The sequence below is a fragment of the Bos javanicus genome, chromosome X (assembly GCF_032452875.1).
Source record: "Bos javanicus breed banteng chromosome X, ARS-OSU_banteng_1.0, whole genome shotgun sequence".
NCBI lineage: Eukaryota > Metazoa > Chordata > Mammalia > Artiodactyla > Bovidae > Bos > Bos javanicus.
In genome coordinates this window covers 52,758,548-52,772,430 of record NC_083897.1, presented here as the reverse complement: position 1 = coordinate 52,772,430, position 13,883 = coordinate 52,758,548, and the positions used below count along the sequence as shown (strand labels likewise).

At 38.1% G+C, this 13,883-nt stretch overlaps 1 protein-coding gene and 2 non-coding genes across 3 annotated transcripts in view; 1 reads left to right on the top strand and 2 right to left on the bottom strand.

The window, feature by feature from the left end:
- The window catches only part of NOX1 (NADPH oxidase 1), a 36,725-nt gene extending 32,289 nt beyond the window's left edge, over positions 1-4,436 (bottom strand). Inside the window, exons 1-2 of the mRNA XM_061408763.1 lie at positions 4,428-4,436; positions 3,204-3,299 (exon numbers count right to left, since the gene is read on the bottom strand). Of these exons, the coding sequence (XP_061264747.1) occupies positions 3,204-3,299; positions 4,428-4,436 (105 nt within the window). The remainder of the gene's footprint in view (positions 1-3,203; positions 3,300-4,427) is intronic.
- On the bottom strand, positions 3,452-3,524 carry TRNAE-UUC (transfer RNA glutamic acid (anticodon UUC)). The gene has a single exon. It is a non-coding gene; the product is annotated as a tRNA-Glu (tRNA).
- Positions 4,437-11,614: 7,178 nt separating the features above from the next.
- On the top strand, positions 11,615-11,686 carry TRNAW-CCA (transfer RNA tryptophan (anticodon CCA)). The gene has a single exon. It is a non-coding gene; the product is annotated as a tRNA-Trp (tRNA).
- The last annotated feature ends 2,197 nt before the right edge of the window (positions 11,687-13,883 follow it).

The window sequence follows — 13,883 nt, the reverse complement described above, 5'->3', positions numbered from 1 at the left end:
GACTGAGCAACTAAATCATCACCACCACCCACCTTTTTGTAATAATCTTTTTGGCACAAAGACTATTTTTCCACACAACCTAAACCCAGACAACGTGACACTGGCTTAATAAGCCAGGTCAAGATCTGCCTACATCCATAAGGGCTTACAATGTCTGGCAGTACAGTAAACACGAGCTGCCCTACTGTTTTCCATTTCTGACTCTTCCACATGACCTGTGTTTTCTCCTTCTGCTGAGTCACATCCCAACTGTTTTTGGTAGAGATAGCCTGTTCTGTTTCTGAGTAAATTTCCTCTGCTCATCTCAAAGATCCTGCATTTCCACGTTAGTTCCCACTGCTTGCTTATTTGAATCACAGAGGTTCCTTAAAGCTGAAATTGACAAGTAAATTAAAAAATATAGGACTACAATTTCACAGCTTCATATTCTGTTGAGGATATCTGTATGGGATGAATTTTTTTCAGAGCAAATCTTTTTTTCCCCATAGCAGCACATTGAAATACACCAATTTATGTTCACTTTTCAACACTAACAATAACTGATGTTTTAATTCAATTGCAGCTGTCATTAACGCCTCATTGACTATGGATTTAAACTCATTCCTCTGAATAAAATAACTCTGTATTTTCCTAAAGGAAGCATAAATTTAAGACATACCCTTGGGAGTGATTAAATAAATTATGGTGCCTCAATGCCATGAACTGTTATTCTCTTAAAAGAATGAGCGTTATCTATATGCAATGGTGTAAGGCTGGTAAATGCTTCACAACCAGTTTTCAGGGGAAGGGAGATTCTTGATTTCCAGTGTTTGTCAATTTACCTGTTGTAAATACTCCCACCATGGCAGACTTCAAGATACCAAGCTTATGTCATTAAACAACACTGGATATAGGGTTGGGAAGAGATGCACAACTGGCAACTGCATACTGGCATGAGCTAGTTCCAGCACATCACTGGTTATGTACTTACATGGAGAGATATCTGAGATACACTAAGTGTAAGAAGAAATTTCCAGCCAATATCTACAATGTGATCCTTTATTTTTCTTTGGTTAATTTTTTTAAAGTGTTCTATTGAATGTGTTTATCAAAACTTATAGAAGCATACACCAAAAAGAACAAGTTTTACTGTTTATATGGAATAAGTGAATAAAAATATTACCTATCTCAAAAACAAAACCTATACGTCTGATGCATTTGTGAGTATATGTCAGTTTGTCTTTAGAGACACACAAGTCGAACCATTAACAAAGGTTATCTCCACAGAATGTGATGGGAGAGTGATTTTCGCATTTTATTCTAACACTTCTATATCATTTGATCTCCTTGAAAGCAGCATCATTTCTAGTTAATTTTTTATAGAAAGGATTTTACAAAATGAAATGTCCACAGGATATCAGCATGATTCATTTTTCTGCTGCTGACTTTTTGATCATAAAGCAATTCTGTTAATAGTTAGTCACATTTATTACATCATTCTCTTAGTAAAAAACTATTTTTTAAACAAATTAACACTTTCTTTGGAGCTATAGTTTCCAAAGAAGGATCAAGGACCAACATTTAAAATGGAAAACAGCAGGGTGAAATAAGTCTGAACAAAACATTCAAATGAGTTGTGATCTCAACACGAATCGTTCGATTATGAAGAGACAAGAAGGATTTTTCAAAAGGACAAGCTGTCTTTAAACATGTACACTGGGTGAGTCTTCCTGGAAAGCTAAAGAAAGTGACTTCTTCATCAAGATGAAAGTGACTTCTTCAAATCCTTACATGTTACTGAATAACTGACAAAAGTTAGCAGTCAATTTGTTTCTTTAACCAGGCAGTGGCCAGACTGACGAGCCTGTGAGAGAACCATTCTCATCTCCAAGCTTCTTCTTGTTCACTTCCATGCCAACGTGCCATACCCACCTCACCCTTCCTCTCCTGTCCTTATAATCTGCTCCTTCCCCAGTCTTCTCCATCCTGTTACTCTGACTTGACCCCATCATTCTACAGGCCTTGAATTTGGCAACACCACCCACTCCACAAAACTCACCACACCAAGTATCCCTCTTGTTTGATAGGTATTTTTCTGTGAGATCAGTCCACAGCAATGGTTTTCAAGTTGTTCATTCATTTGTTTTCAGCCAAACTCTTTCTTAAAATCATAAGCAGGAATCCACAAGACAGATAAATGCTGCTTTGGTTGATGTAGGGACACTGTCCTGTTAGCTTTCCCCTCACACTCTGCAGGGACACCTGGCTTTCTATGGAAACCGGTTCGAAAATTACTCAATATTTCTTTAATGTGTGTTTTCATTATTGGAGCCATGGAGTGTGCCCAGGATAAGGCTGTCAGATTAGCAAACAAAAATATAGGATGCTCAGCTAAATTTGAACTTTAAAAAATGAATCATTTTCTGATATGCCCCTGTCTCATGCAATATTTGGAATAAATGATACCCCAAAAAATACTTGTTGGGACTTCCCTGGTGATCCAGTGGTTGAGAGTCCACTTTGCAATGAGTGGGGTGCACCAGTTCAATCCCTGATGAGGGAACTGGGATCCCACCTGCCATGCAGCAACTAAACCCACCCGCCACAGCTACTGAGCCCAGGTGCAACTAGAGAGTCCGTGCACTGCAGAGCCACAAGGAGAGATCTCTCATGCCGCAACTAATGCCTGACACAGCCAAATAAATAAATACTAACTAAAAAAAAAAAAAAAAAGATTTGGTGCTTCCCTGGTGGTCTAGTGGTTAAGAATTCGCCTTGCAATGCAAGGGGCACCTGTTCAATCCCTGGTCCGGGAAGATCCCACGTGTGGTGGAGCAACTAAGTGGCCACATCTATTTAGCATGTGCTCTAGAGCCTGGGAGCTACAACTCCTGAAGCCCAGATGCCCTAGAGCCCGTGCTCCACAACAAGAGAAGCCGCCATAGTGAGAAGCCTGGGCACTGCAAAGAAGAGTAGCCCTGGCTCAACACAACTAGAGAAAAGGCCCGCATAGCAGTGAAAACGCAGCACAGCCAAAAATAAATAAGTAAAACAAATAAAAAAGATTTGTTATTTTTCTGGAATTCAAATTTACCTGGGTAGCCTGAAGTTTTTTTCTGGTGACCCTAACTCTACGGGAAATGAGGGCATTGGGTCACAAAGGAGCCAGAGTCATAGACAAGAAAAAACAGAGAGATTCCCCACATCACAACTGTGATACTCACCCCCAGTATTTGTCTTGTGTAGTAGTACTTGGTGGCCTTCTCAAATGACAGGAAGGCATGCACGAACAGGAAAACATTCAGCCCCAACCAAGCAACCTAGAGGAAGAAAAATGAAGCAAGGAATAAAGTGAAATTTAGGGAAGGAGTAGATAAGGGGTAAAGAATAGTTTCACCATTTGGCTATTTTGTGTTTGTATGTTTTCTTTCTTTGGCAGAGGGGGTACACTGCGAGGCATGTGGAATCTTAGTTCCCTGACCAGGGATCTAACCTGTACCCTCTGCAGTGAAAGTGCAGATTCCTAGCCACTGGACCATCAGGGAAATCCTATATCTGTTTTCATTTTAAATGAGTAAACTTAATCTCAGAGTGAGTCAGGACTTTAAGACATGCACTAATGATGCTAATCACCAAGGTCAGCCAATCAAGGCTCATAGGCCAAATCTAGCTCACCACCTGTTTTGTACAGCCTACAGGCTAAAGAATGGGTTTTATATTTTTTCCCATTTTTAAATGGTTGGAAAAATCAAAAGAAGAATATATTTCATGACATGCGAAAATTATATGAAATTCAAATTCCAGTATCTATAAATACAATGGTATTGGAACTTAGCCACACCTACTTATTTCTGTATTGTTTATAACTGCTTTTGTGATTCAAAGTAAGTGTTGAGAAATTGTGACAGAGAACATATGGCCCACAAAGCCTAAAATTGTACAATCTAGCCTTTTACAGAAAACATTTGCCAACTCCTGGACCAGATCATTCAAACTATTGCACCTAAAAGATGGCAATAAGTGAATAAATGGATTTCTAAAGAAAGAATAAATTCAACATCTGTAACAATACCCATCTGAAGGGAATAAACCATTCCAGATGGGCCTGCCTCTTTAATTATACCCTGACGTACACTTCCCTGTTTTTAGATTGTTATTCTTTTCTTCAAATTAACCTATCATTGCTGTGGACTCATTTGAGCACTTAAGACTTTGTCTGTCCCAAGATCTGTCTCCATTGGCAAAGAGAGAAATTTGGAACCTACTCCCCATTGCTTTGGAAAACAAAGTCTGTAGTTGATCAGGACTCTAGGGGCACTGGAATACATACCTCTAATATATATCTATGGCCCTAGGATGGTCCAGAGTCATCTCAGCCCTATGGGTAGAGGGCCTTTAGTCTAGAATATGACCCATTCAGATTCCCTAGATCTGGACCAGTCACATACCTGTAGCATCATAACATAGTGATTTGAAGCATGATTTTGGAGTCAAACTCCCTGGGCTCAAATTCTAGTTCCATCACTTTCTAGTTCTGTAATCTTAGATCTGTGATTTAACTTTTCTGAACTTCAATTTCTTCACTTACAAAATGAGGATAATAACAATATCTACACCACAGCAATGCTTTGAATGTTACATGAAATAATACATGTGAAGTGATTAATACAATGCTCAGTGCATTGTATAAGCTCAATAAATTCTGGCTGTGTCATCACCAGACTGGCTTTTCCACTCAATTTATTTCTGCATTCTTTGCCCACACACCCTTTCCAGAGTTGTGTGTCTTCCAGAGATCTTTGACCTTAATGGAAAAAGAGAGGTGAAAGCCACAGATAATTCAGGGGTTTAGAAGACAAGGTAGAGAACCTTATTTAGGGAGACCAAAAATATTTCAGAATCTGACAGGGACACAGAGGCAAAGAACACTGTGTCAGCTAAATAATCAACTGCAAGAAAGATGAATTATGAAATACAGTGACATCTGTAAGGAATTCCATTCCCTTCCCCACATAGACTATAATTTCCTCCACTATAAATGGAAAAGAAAGTCAAGTAGAAGACCTGGCAGGAAGGAGGAGCAAAAGTATTTTGGGGGTAATTTATTTTTCATTAAAAAAAATAGCAAAGGAGTACATGTCAGAGATAAGAAGAAGTCTGAGCCCTCTGGAAAGATTGGTGCAAGGTGGAAAGATATTTAAATCATCATCACCTAAGAGAGGGATTATAAAAAGAGGATTTTAGAGCTAGAAACACTCATATTTATATGTAATCTAGTTTTCATTAATCCTCCCCCAGCTACAACACAGGTGACCTGAAGTCTAGAGAAGATAAGTAATTTGATCTTGGTCATTCAGTTAATAGCAGAAATGAAGCTAGAGTTCAGTTAGAGAGTGTGTTAGGAGAAGGGGATTGTATACATGTAGTGTGGTAAAGGAGTTGTGGCTTGAACACTGGGGAGCTGGAATTGAGTGATGGCTCTGCAACCAACCTGTGTGACATCTGGGTCTTATTTTCCCTTGTAAAATCAAAGAGTTGGTTTCTTTCTGCACTACCTAAAGCCATAGCCACTAACCACATGTGGCAACTAAGAACATGAAATATGTCTAGTTTTAACTGAGATGTGCTATAAGTATAAAATGCACATTGGATTTCAAAAACAGTAAAAATAAAATAATATAAATTATCTCATTAATATTTTCATATTGATTACATGTTTAAAGGATAACATTTTAAATACACTGGGTTAAACAAGATATTTTACTGGACATTCATTTCACCATTTTCTCCTTACCTTTTTCAACATAGGTATTCAATTCAGTTCAGTCGCTCAGTCGTGTCTGACTCTTTGCGACCCCATGAACCACAGCACGCCAGGCCTCCCTGTCCATCACCAACTCCCGGAGTTTATACAAACCCATGTCCATTGAGTCGGTGATGCCATCCAACCATCTCATCCTCTGTCATCCCCTTCTCCTCCTGCCTTCAATCTTTCCCAGCACCAGGGTCTTTTCAAATGAGTCAGCTCTTCACATCAGGTGGCCAAAATACTGGAGTTTCAGCTTCAACATCAGTCCTTCTAATGAACACCCAGGATGGATTTCCCCTAGGATGGACTGGTTGGATCTCCTTGCAGTCCAAGGGACTCTCAAGAGTCTTCTCCAACACCACAGTTCAAAAGCATCAATTCTTCTGCACTCAGCCCTCTTTATAGTCCAACTCTCACATCCAAACATAGGTATTAGACAATTTTGAAATTACATATGTGACTTCACATTATATTTCTAGTGGACAGTGCTACGCCATAATCTCTAAGATCACTTCTACCTCAAACATTCAATGATTTTATGATTTCTTGGTGTGAGCAGGATAGAAAGAATGGAGAGAAATGAGTGCTCCATAGCAGTAGTTAGAAGTAAAATGGAAAAGAAAAAGAGAAAAAAAAGAAAACAGATTGACATTCCAAATACTTGTGGTTTATATTCTTGTCTCTTTATCAATCAATTTCTGGAGTTGGACTGGTTTCTAAAATACTGAAATACGTCATACACAGAAAAGTATATTAAGCATATATATGCAATCCTAGGATTGGACCTTTCGGTGATGACTGACCTTGAAAAGCTCAATATTGTCATGGAATTTTTCCCTTTACAGTAACTACACATATTAACAAACGTAACATCTTCTTACTCTAAGAGTAATTAACAGAAAGTGAAAAATCATTTACCAGAAACAAAACTGAAAACCAGTGATTAACCACCCAGTTTCCCATTGTCAAAAGGTGGTTTGGAGCCTCTGCAGGCAGCAAGGAAGATTCAGCAACTTGGATTCTGAAGAGGTTCTTCAGGGTTAGCACCTCTGTTCAGCTCAGAGTCTGTGAAACTTTAATATTGCAGATTACAGAAAGATGCACATCTACCCACAAAGCTTTCAGAAATGAATAAATGCACTCTACCTTCCTCCTCTGGTCATAACTATGTTATCAGCCTTGGTAAACCAGCCCTACCTATAAGTACCACAGGGGTTTTCCCTGGTGGGGTTTTATCCCTTCAGGAAATAAGTCTTCTTAGGTGAGGATATTCTCTCCCATTAACTTACCAACATGACCTAATGTGAGGCATTGTCTTCCTTGATAAGACATTCGCTAAGGTTTCTCAGAAGGAAGAATTTAGGCTGAAGCTATAAACAGATGACCTCTGGAAAAACAGGGCAGAACACAAGCATGTTAAGGAAGCTGCCTTGAGCTGGGTTTTCAGAAGAGTTGTTGCCTCTGCTGGCTGCAATTTGGACCTCAGCTTGGCTAGCTCAGAAACTTAGTTTACCAATTCTCCTGGAAGATGACCTGGTTCTGGAGAGCTCTTGACTGGTTGGAAGGACAAGTGAAAAGAATGGCCACATAGAATAAAATAAAATTTAGTAGGTATAAATGTACACCTCAGCTCAGAGGAAAATAGAGGCAAAGTATTTGTCTCAAAATATTTGGGAATTTTTATGTTAGATAGATAGATAAAGCTGAAAGCCACTGTTGAGTTAAGACTGTATAATAAAATCAGTACAACACTTTTCAGTTGAATGATTTGTCAAATCAGATTTTAGGTTACTTATAAAAATATTCTAAGAAGATAGTACACCCATATGTACAAATGTGTCTGACAATTTGTTATGTAAGGGGGTATTATGAAAATGAAGGAAATGGCAACTCACTCCAGTGTTCTTGCCTGGAGAATCCCAGGGATGGGGGAGCCTGGTGGGCTGCCGTCTATGGGGTCGCACAGAGTCGGACACGACTGAAGCGACTTAGCAGCAGCAGCAGCAGGAGTAACATTTAACATCTAGTTTATAAAGTTTGAATTTTTCTCCATGAATGCAACTAATTTTCATAAGTAAATGCTGGGTTTTATGAGCTTCCCTGGTGGTTGAGGGGTAAAGAATGCACATCCAGTGCAGGAGATGTGGAGACCAGGTTTGACACTTGGGTCAGGAAGATCCCTTGGAGAAGGAAATGGCAACCCACTCCAATATTCTTGCCTGGAAAATCCCATGGACAGAGGAGGCTGTTGGGCTACAGTCCATGGTGTCAGAAAGAGTTGGACATGATTGAGTTACTAAACAAAAACAGCAAAGTATTTAAAATGAGGGAGATGATTGTCTTCTAGTATGATGGATTAGCTAGAGTTGTGTGTTCAGTTCTGGGCATTGCTATTTATCCTTTTCTAAAATGATGAAATATATGCAGAAGAATGTGTAAAACATATATATGTAATTTTAAAATAATTTTAAGCAGTGAATATCTATGTATCCACTACCCAGGTTTAAAAAATTGAATATTCATTTCCAGTATCTTAGAGTCCTCTGTGCGTCCCTCCGTGATCACAGTCTCCCTTCTTCCCCAGATGTAACTACTATCCTGAAATTTGGAGTAATCATTGCCGTTTTTCATTATAGTTTTACTAACTAAATGCATTCCTAAACAACATATTGTTTAGATTTTCTCTGTTTTTGAACTTTTAAGTAAATGGAATCTAGCAGTTTGTATGTATGTATATATGCTCCTGTGATTTGCTTCTTTCACTCAACATTATTTCTGAGATTCATACATGTTGGCACATGTAGTTCCCATGGTATGTAGTATCTCAGTTCCCTGAACAGGGATTGAACTCAGGCCACATCACTGAAAGCCTGGAATTCTAACCACTAGGTCACCAGGGAACTCCCAGTTGAACATCTTTTAATTCAACTGTTGGCCATTTGAGTTTTCTTCTTTAAGAAATTGCTACTTTTTGACCTTTCTTTTCTTTTATTTACTTTCTTTCCTTCCTTCCTTCCTTTCTTTTTTCTCTGTGTAAATTCCCAAGTCTTTGTCGTGTGGTTACAGAGGATGTGGTCACTGATTTCAGGAGTTTTGATGTGATGGGAAAGACACTGTATTCCCCGAGCTCTTCAGTGTTTCTGTAGGATTCACCGTGCTTGGCTCCGCATCCTTGTTTGCCACCTTACACCACGTGACTGTTGTGGAAATCAAAAGGTTCAACCTGTCTTGGGCCCTTCTTGGAAAGGTGATACATGAACTTGTTTCTTCCCTTTTGCTTCTCTTTCTTTTTTCTTGATGTTTGATCTTTTTTCCACCTCATTAAGATTCTATCTTTATATCTTTAGTTGTATTAATAGAAGATCTTTTCTGCTAGTCTTTTGTTTTTCTCATCAATAGGTTCCCTGTAAATAATTGTAATTTTCGTGTGCCCACAGGAGGAGGTGAGCTCACAGTATTTCTACTCTGCCATCTTGGCCACTTTGCCCTCTGGCCTGTATTTCTGTTGGTTTCTTTTTCAATGGCTTAAAGATTCTTAGAGTTCTGTTTATAATTGGATATCAATCCTTAATTGGTTATGCTTATAGCATGTGTTTTCACTCTCCTAATAGCGTTTTCTGATAAGCAGAAATTCTTAATTTTGATATAGTCTGATTGACCATCTTTTCCTTTATGATATATACATTTTATGTATCCTTTTAGAAATCCTTCACTTACTCAGAGATCATTAAGGTATTCTTTTATGTTTTCGCTTTTCACATTTATGCTTTGAATCCATCTGGAGTTGGTTTTTTGTGTGTGTGTATGGTGTGAAGTAGGGGTCCAATTAATTATTTTTCTATATGAAAAACTAATTGTTCCAGCACCATTTTTGAAAAGTACACTTTCTTCACTGATCTAAAATATCAGTTCTATTATACATTAAATGTCTATATACAGGTGGATTTGTTCTTGAACTCTCTATTTAGTTTTCCCCACACCATAGCCTTAATTTTTATGACTTTATAATAAGTCTTGACATTTGATAGGGTAAGATTCCCCATCTTGTTTTTCAAGAGTGATTTGGTATTCTTGGTCGTTTACACTTTCATGTCAATTTTAGATTCAACTTCTTCTTGCACCTTTTTGCTACATTTATTGCTACTTTACATTTTTCTAAGAATGTAAATTATATCTTTTACTTGAAACTGTGGTTATTATATAAAAGTGCAACATATTGACTTTTGTGTCCAACAATGTTGCTAAATGCACTTGTTAATTCTAATAATATCCCTGCATTTAGTCTTTCACATTTTCTATAAACAGTCATATTTTTTGGTACAATAACAATTTTACTTCTTCCTTTCTGATTTTTAAATCTTTTACAGTTGACCCTTGAACAACATGGGTTTGAACTGTATGAGTCCACTTAAACGTGGCTTTCTTAAATAGTAAATATTACAATATTACTTGATCCCCAGTTGGTTGAATCTGCAGATGCAGAACCACAGATATGGAAGTACCACAGACCCTAAACAGAGGGCTGACTATATGCAGATTTTCAACTAGGCGGAGGGTCGGTATTCCTAACTCCCATGTTGTTCAAAAGTCCACTGTATTTTTTTTCCTGGCTTATCTTACTAGAACTTCTAACACAATGTTGAACAAAAGTAGTAATATCAATTCCTTTGTCTAATCCCCAGTCTCAAAGGGGATTCTTTCAACATTTAACCCTTAAGTATGATGTTTGGTGTAGCTTTTTATAGATACCTGGCTATATATTCTTACTTTACTTCACTTTAGACACAAAAGTGAATATTTATTTAAAATTAAAAAAGGAAGTTACAGCACATTTTAGCAACTTTTTTGAGATATAATTTACATACCATAAAATTTCCCCATTGTAAGGGTACAGCTCAATGCATATAGCACATTTTATATTTTAAAAAGCTGTAAAATTTCTTCAATACCACAAAGCTCATAAAATAATATAACACTTTCTTAACTGTCTAACACACCTGCAACCTAGTGTCACAATGCTGTGTGAAATTAGCACAGTTAGTGCTAGGAGTATTCCTGGAAACCATTCCTACACTAAGACAATCAGTTGACTTAACACAAAAGTATCAGAAAACCACATAAAGTAAATGAAAAGTGAAAGTGAAGTCGCTCAGTCGTGTCCGACTCCTAGCGACCCCATGGGCTGCAGCCTACCAGGCTCCTCCGTCCATGGGATTTTCCAGGCAAGAGTACTGGAGTGGGGTGCCATTGCCTTCTCCGAAATTCTTTTAAGTTCAAACTAAATACATTACCAATGCAACTTCCCCTTTGCTGTATTTAAGAATTCACATGGCCACTCCAGCATTGCCTGACAGGAGGGGAATTGTGACAGAGGAGAAGGAGGAATGGAAAGAGACACTCATTTTAGTGATTTGTGATGAAGATATTTTAACTTTCGCAAATTTTACAAATACACTTGACCCTGTCTAAGACCACAGCTTAAAAGAATAATTAAAGCCTGTCCATGAGAGGGTGACCAGGATGCTGTAATGATTTGAAACTACCCTATATTAGGAACTTTTTTAAAATTTGGAGAGTTTGGCCTGGAAGAGAGGTTTGTCAGGGACATGAGCTTATCTGTGGTTTCTTGTTTTTGGAGGCTTAGTTTGTTTTGTAGCTGGATACAAGGAGGCAAGCTAGGACTGGAGCCTCTAAAATGATGCACTTTTGTTCAATATAAAACAGAATTTCCTATCACAGGTGTTCAAAGAAGTAAAGAGAGAGTAAATTTCCTGTTGCTTGAGATGCTCAAGGAAAAATTAATGACCCTCTTGCCATTATAGGGCTTCCCTGGTGGCTCAGAGGTTAAAGTGTCTGCCTCCAATACAGGAGACCCAGGTTCGATCCCTGGGTTGGGAAGATCCCCTGGAGAAGGAAATGGTAACCCACTCCAGTATTGCTGCCTGGAGAATCCCATGGACGGAGAAGCCTGGTAGGCTACAGTCCACGGGGTTGCAAAGACTCGGAAATGACTGAGCGACTTCACTTTCACTTTGCCATTATAGGAGGAATTTCAGCAACAGATGGATAGTTAATTAAATGTCTTTGAAGTACCCTCTAATCTTGAGATCTTGTGATTCAATGGAGAATGACATAATTTAGATGATAATTTATGTACAACCCAAGGGATTATATAGGCCATGCCAGAGGACCCCCATTCCCAATGTGCTAGGAAGTCAATTGATAAGTTGGTGAGCACAGAATCTGAACAAATCTTAATGGAATATTATTAAGCTACAGCAGCAGGATCAGTTGGGCCCTCTGAAAATAAGATTATATCAGCTAATCCAACTAAAACATTCATGACCCAAAACTGAAGTCTCTCTTCCTTAGGCAATGCTGAACATACTAAAAACTTTTTTAGCATCAAATTCCCTTTCTTGTAAATTCTCTAAGAATATTTTTCCTTCTTTTGGTTCTACATATTACAATGTTTTCCCTCCCTCTTTGTTTCACTAGATTATCTTAATGTTTGCATTTCCCAGGCTTATAGACTGACATTACTAAGTGTGACATTGGCTTCTTCCTGGAGACCTCTAGGGAGTATTCAAATGTCATCAGTAACTTATCCATAGTTATGGTATTGATGTAAATAGGCTTCAGTCTTTTTGAAGGATTTCCTGTAGACAGTTGATTCCACCCATCGTAGGTGGATTTTGTAAACTGCAAACACAGAGCCCTTCTCTGACTTGCTGGCTCTCTTTTCTGATCACTTGTCTCTGTTATTGTTTGTCCTAAACTTACTTTCACAGTTATAACTCTTGTATACAATTCCCAGGAATTAATATGTAATGGTCAGTGCTGAATTACTTAACAGTTTAAACATGTACTTGGGACATCCAGAAAAATGTTTTTAAGAATTCTTCTAAGAATTTGATTGTTGGTGTTTCAAAAAGAAAAAAAATTAAGTAGTCATGATGGGGAAAATTGGTACTTTGTTATATTTATTTTAGTGTTTATAAAGGTTTTTAATTCGAATCCATAGAGAATGGTATTGGAATCCTTCTCTTTTATAGCTTAGAGTCTAACAGTATTAATCTGGCCTTGACTGAAGTGTGCAAAAATGAAACATCCCATAGTGATAAAAGGGGTTGATGCATGTGGAATCATTTGAAATCAATTATTTTCACTATGTTAGATCAGAACCAGACTTCACAAAGTGAACATAAAGATAGCATGGTACAGGACTTCCCTGCTGTGGTTAAGAATCTGCCTTCCAGTGCAGGGAACACAGGTTCCATTCCTGGCCCAGGAAGATCCCATATGCCTTGGGGCAACTAAGCCCTAGAGCCACAACTGTTGAGTCCACACAAACTAGAGCCTGTGCTCTGCAACAAGAGAAACCACTGAAATGAGAAGCCCATATACCACAACTAGAAAAAGCCCACATACAGCAACAAAGATGCAGAGCAACCAAAAATAAATAAATACATAAATATTATTTTTAAAAAGATAGCATGTTGTGATGGAACTGGATTTAACTCCCCACTCCACAGTCACAACCAATGCTGCCCTGGAAAGTCTAACTTTTCTAGGACTCAGTTTATTCATCTATAACTTAGTGCTCTGGTTCCTCAGGAAGCAACTGTCCAAGCGGTAACCTACATTGACAGGCAGAAGGTGGGGTGGTGGTAGAAAGAGACAGTGAAGCAGTATGGTATAATGGTTGGAAACACGGATTCCAGAGCCAGTCTACCTGGGTTTGAAGACTGCCTCATTTTACTTTTCCATAAAATGGCTTGTTGTAAGATTCTGAGTTAAAATATATAAAGCATTTAGAACAATGCACTCCATAGTTGCTTACTACTCTGATGATGATGATCCATAAGAAAATATAAGCAGATGCCCTGAATCCAATGGTACTTCCTTTTACTTTTGAAAAGGGGAACAGAAATTATAGTTTAAAGGCCATAATTATATGAACTTTGTAAGATTATAGAAGGTTTGCCACTCCCTTATGTCTGTTAACTTTATTCTCTGTTTCTCCAGGGTAGTTAGCAGATAAACCTTAAAATTAAATGACGTTATGCTTGATTTCAATGTCAGCAAACAAGTA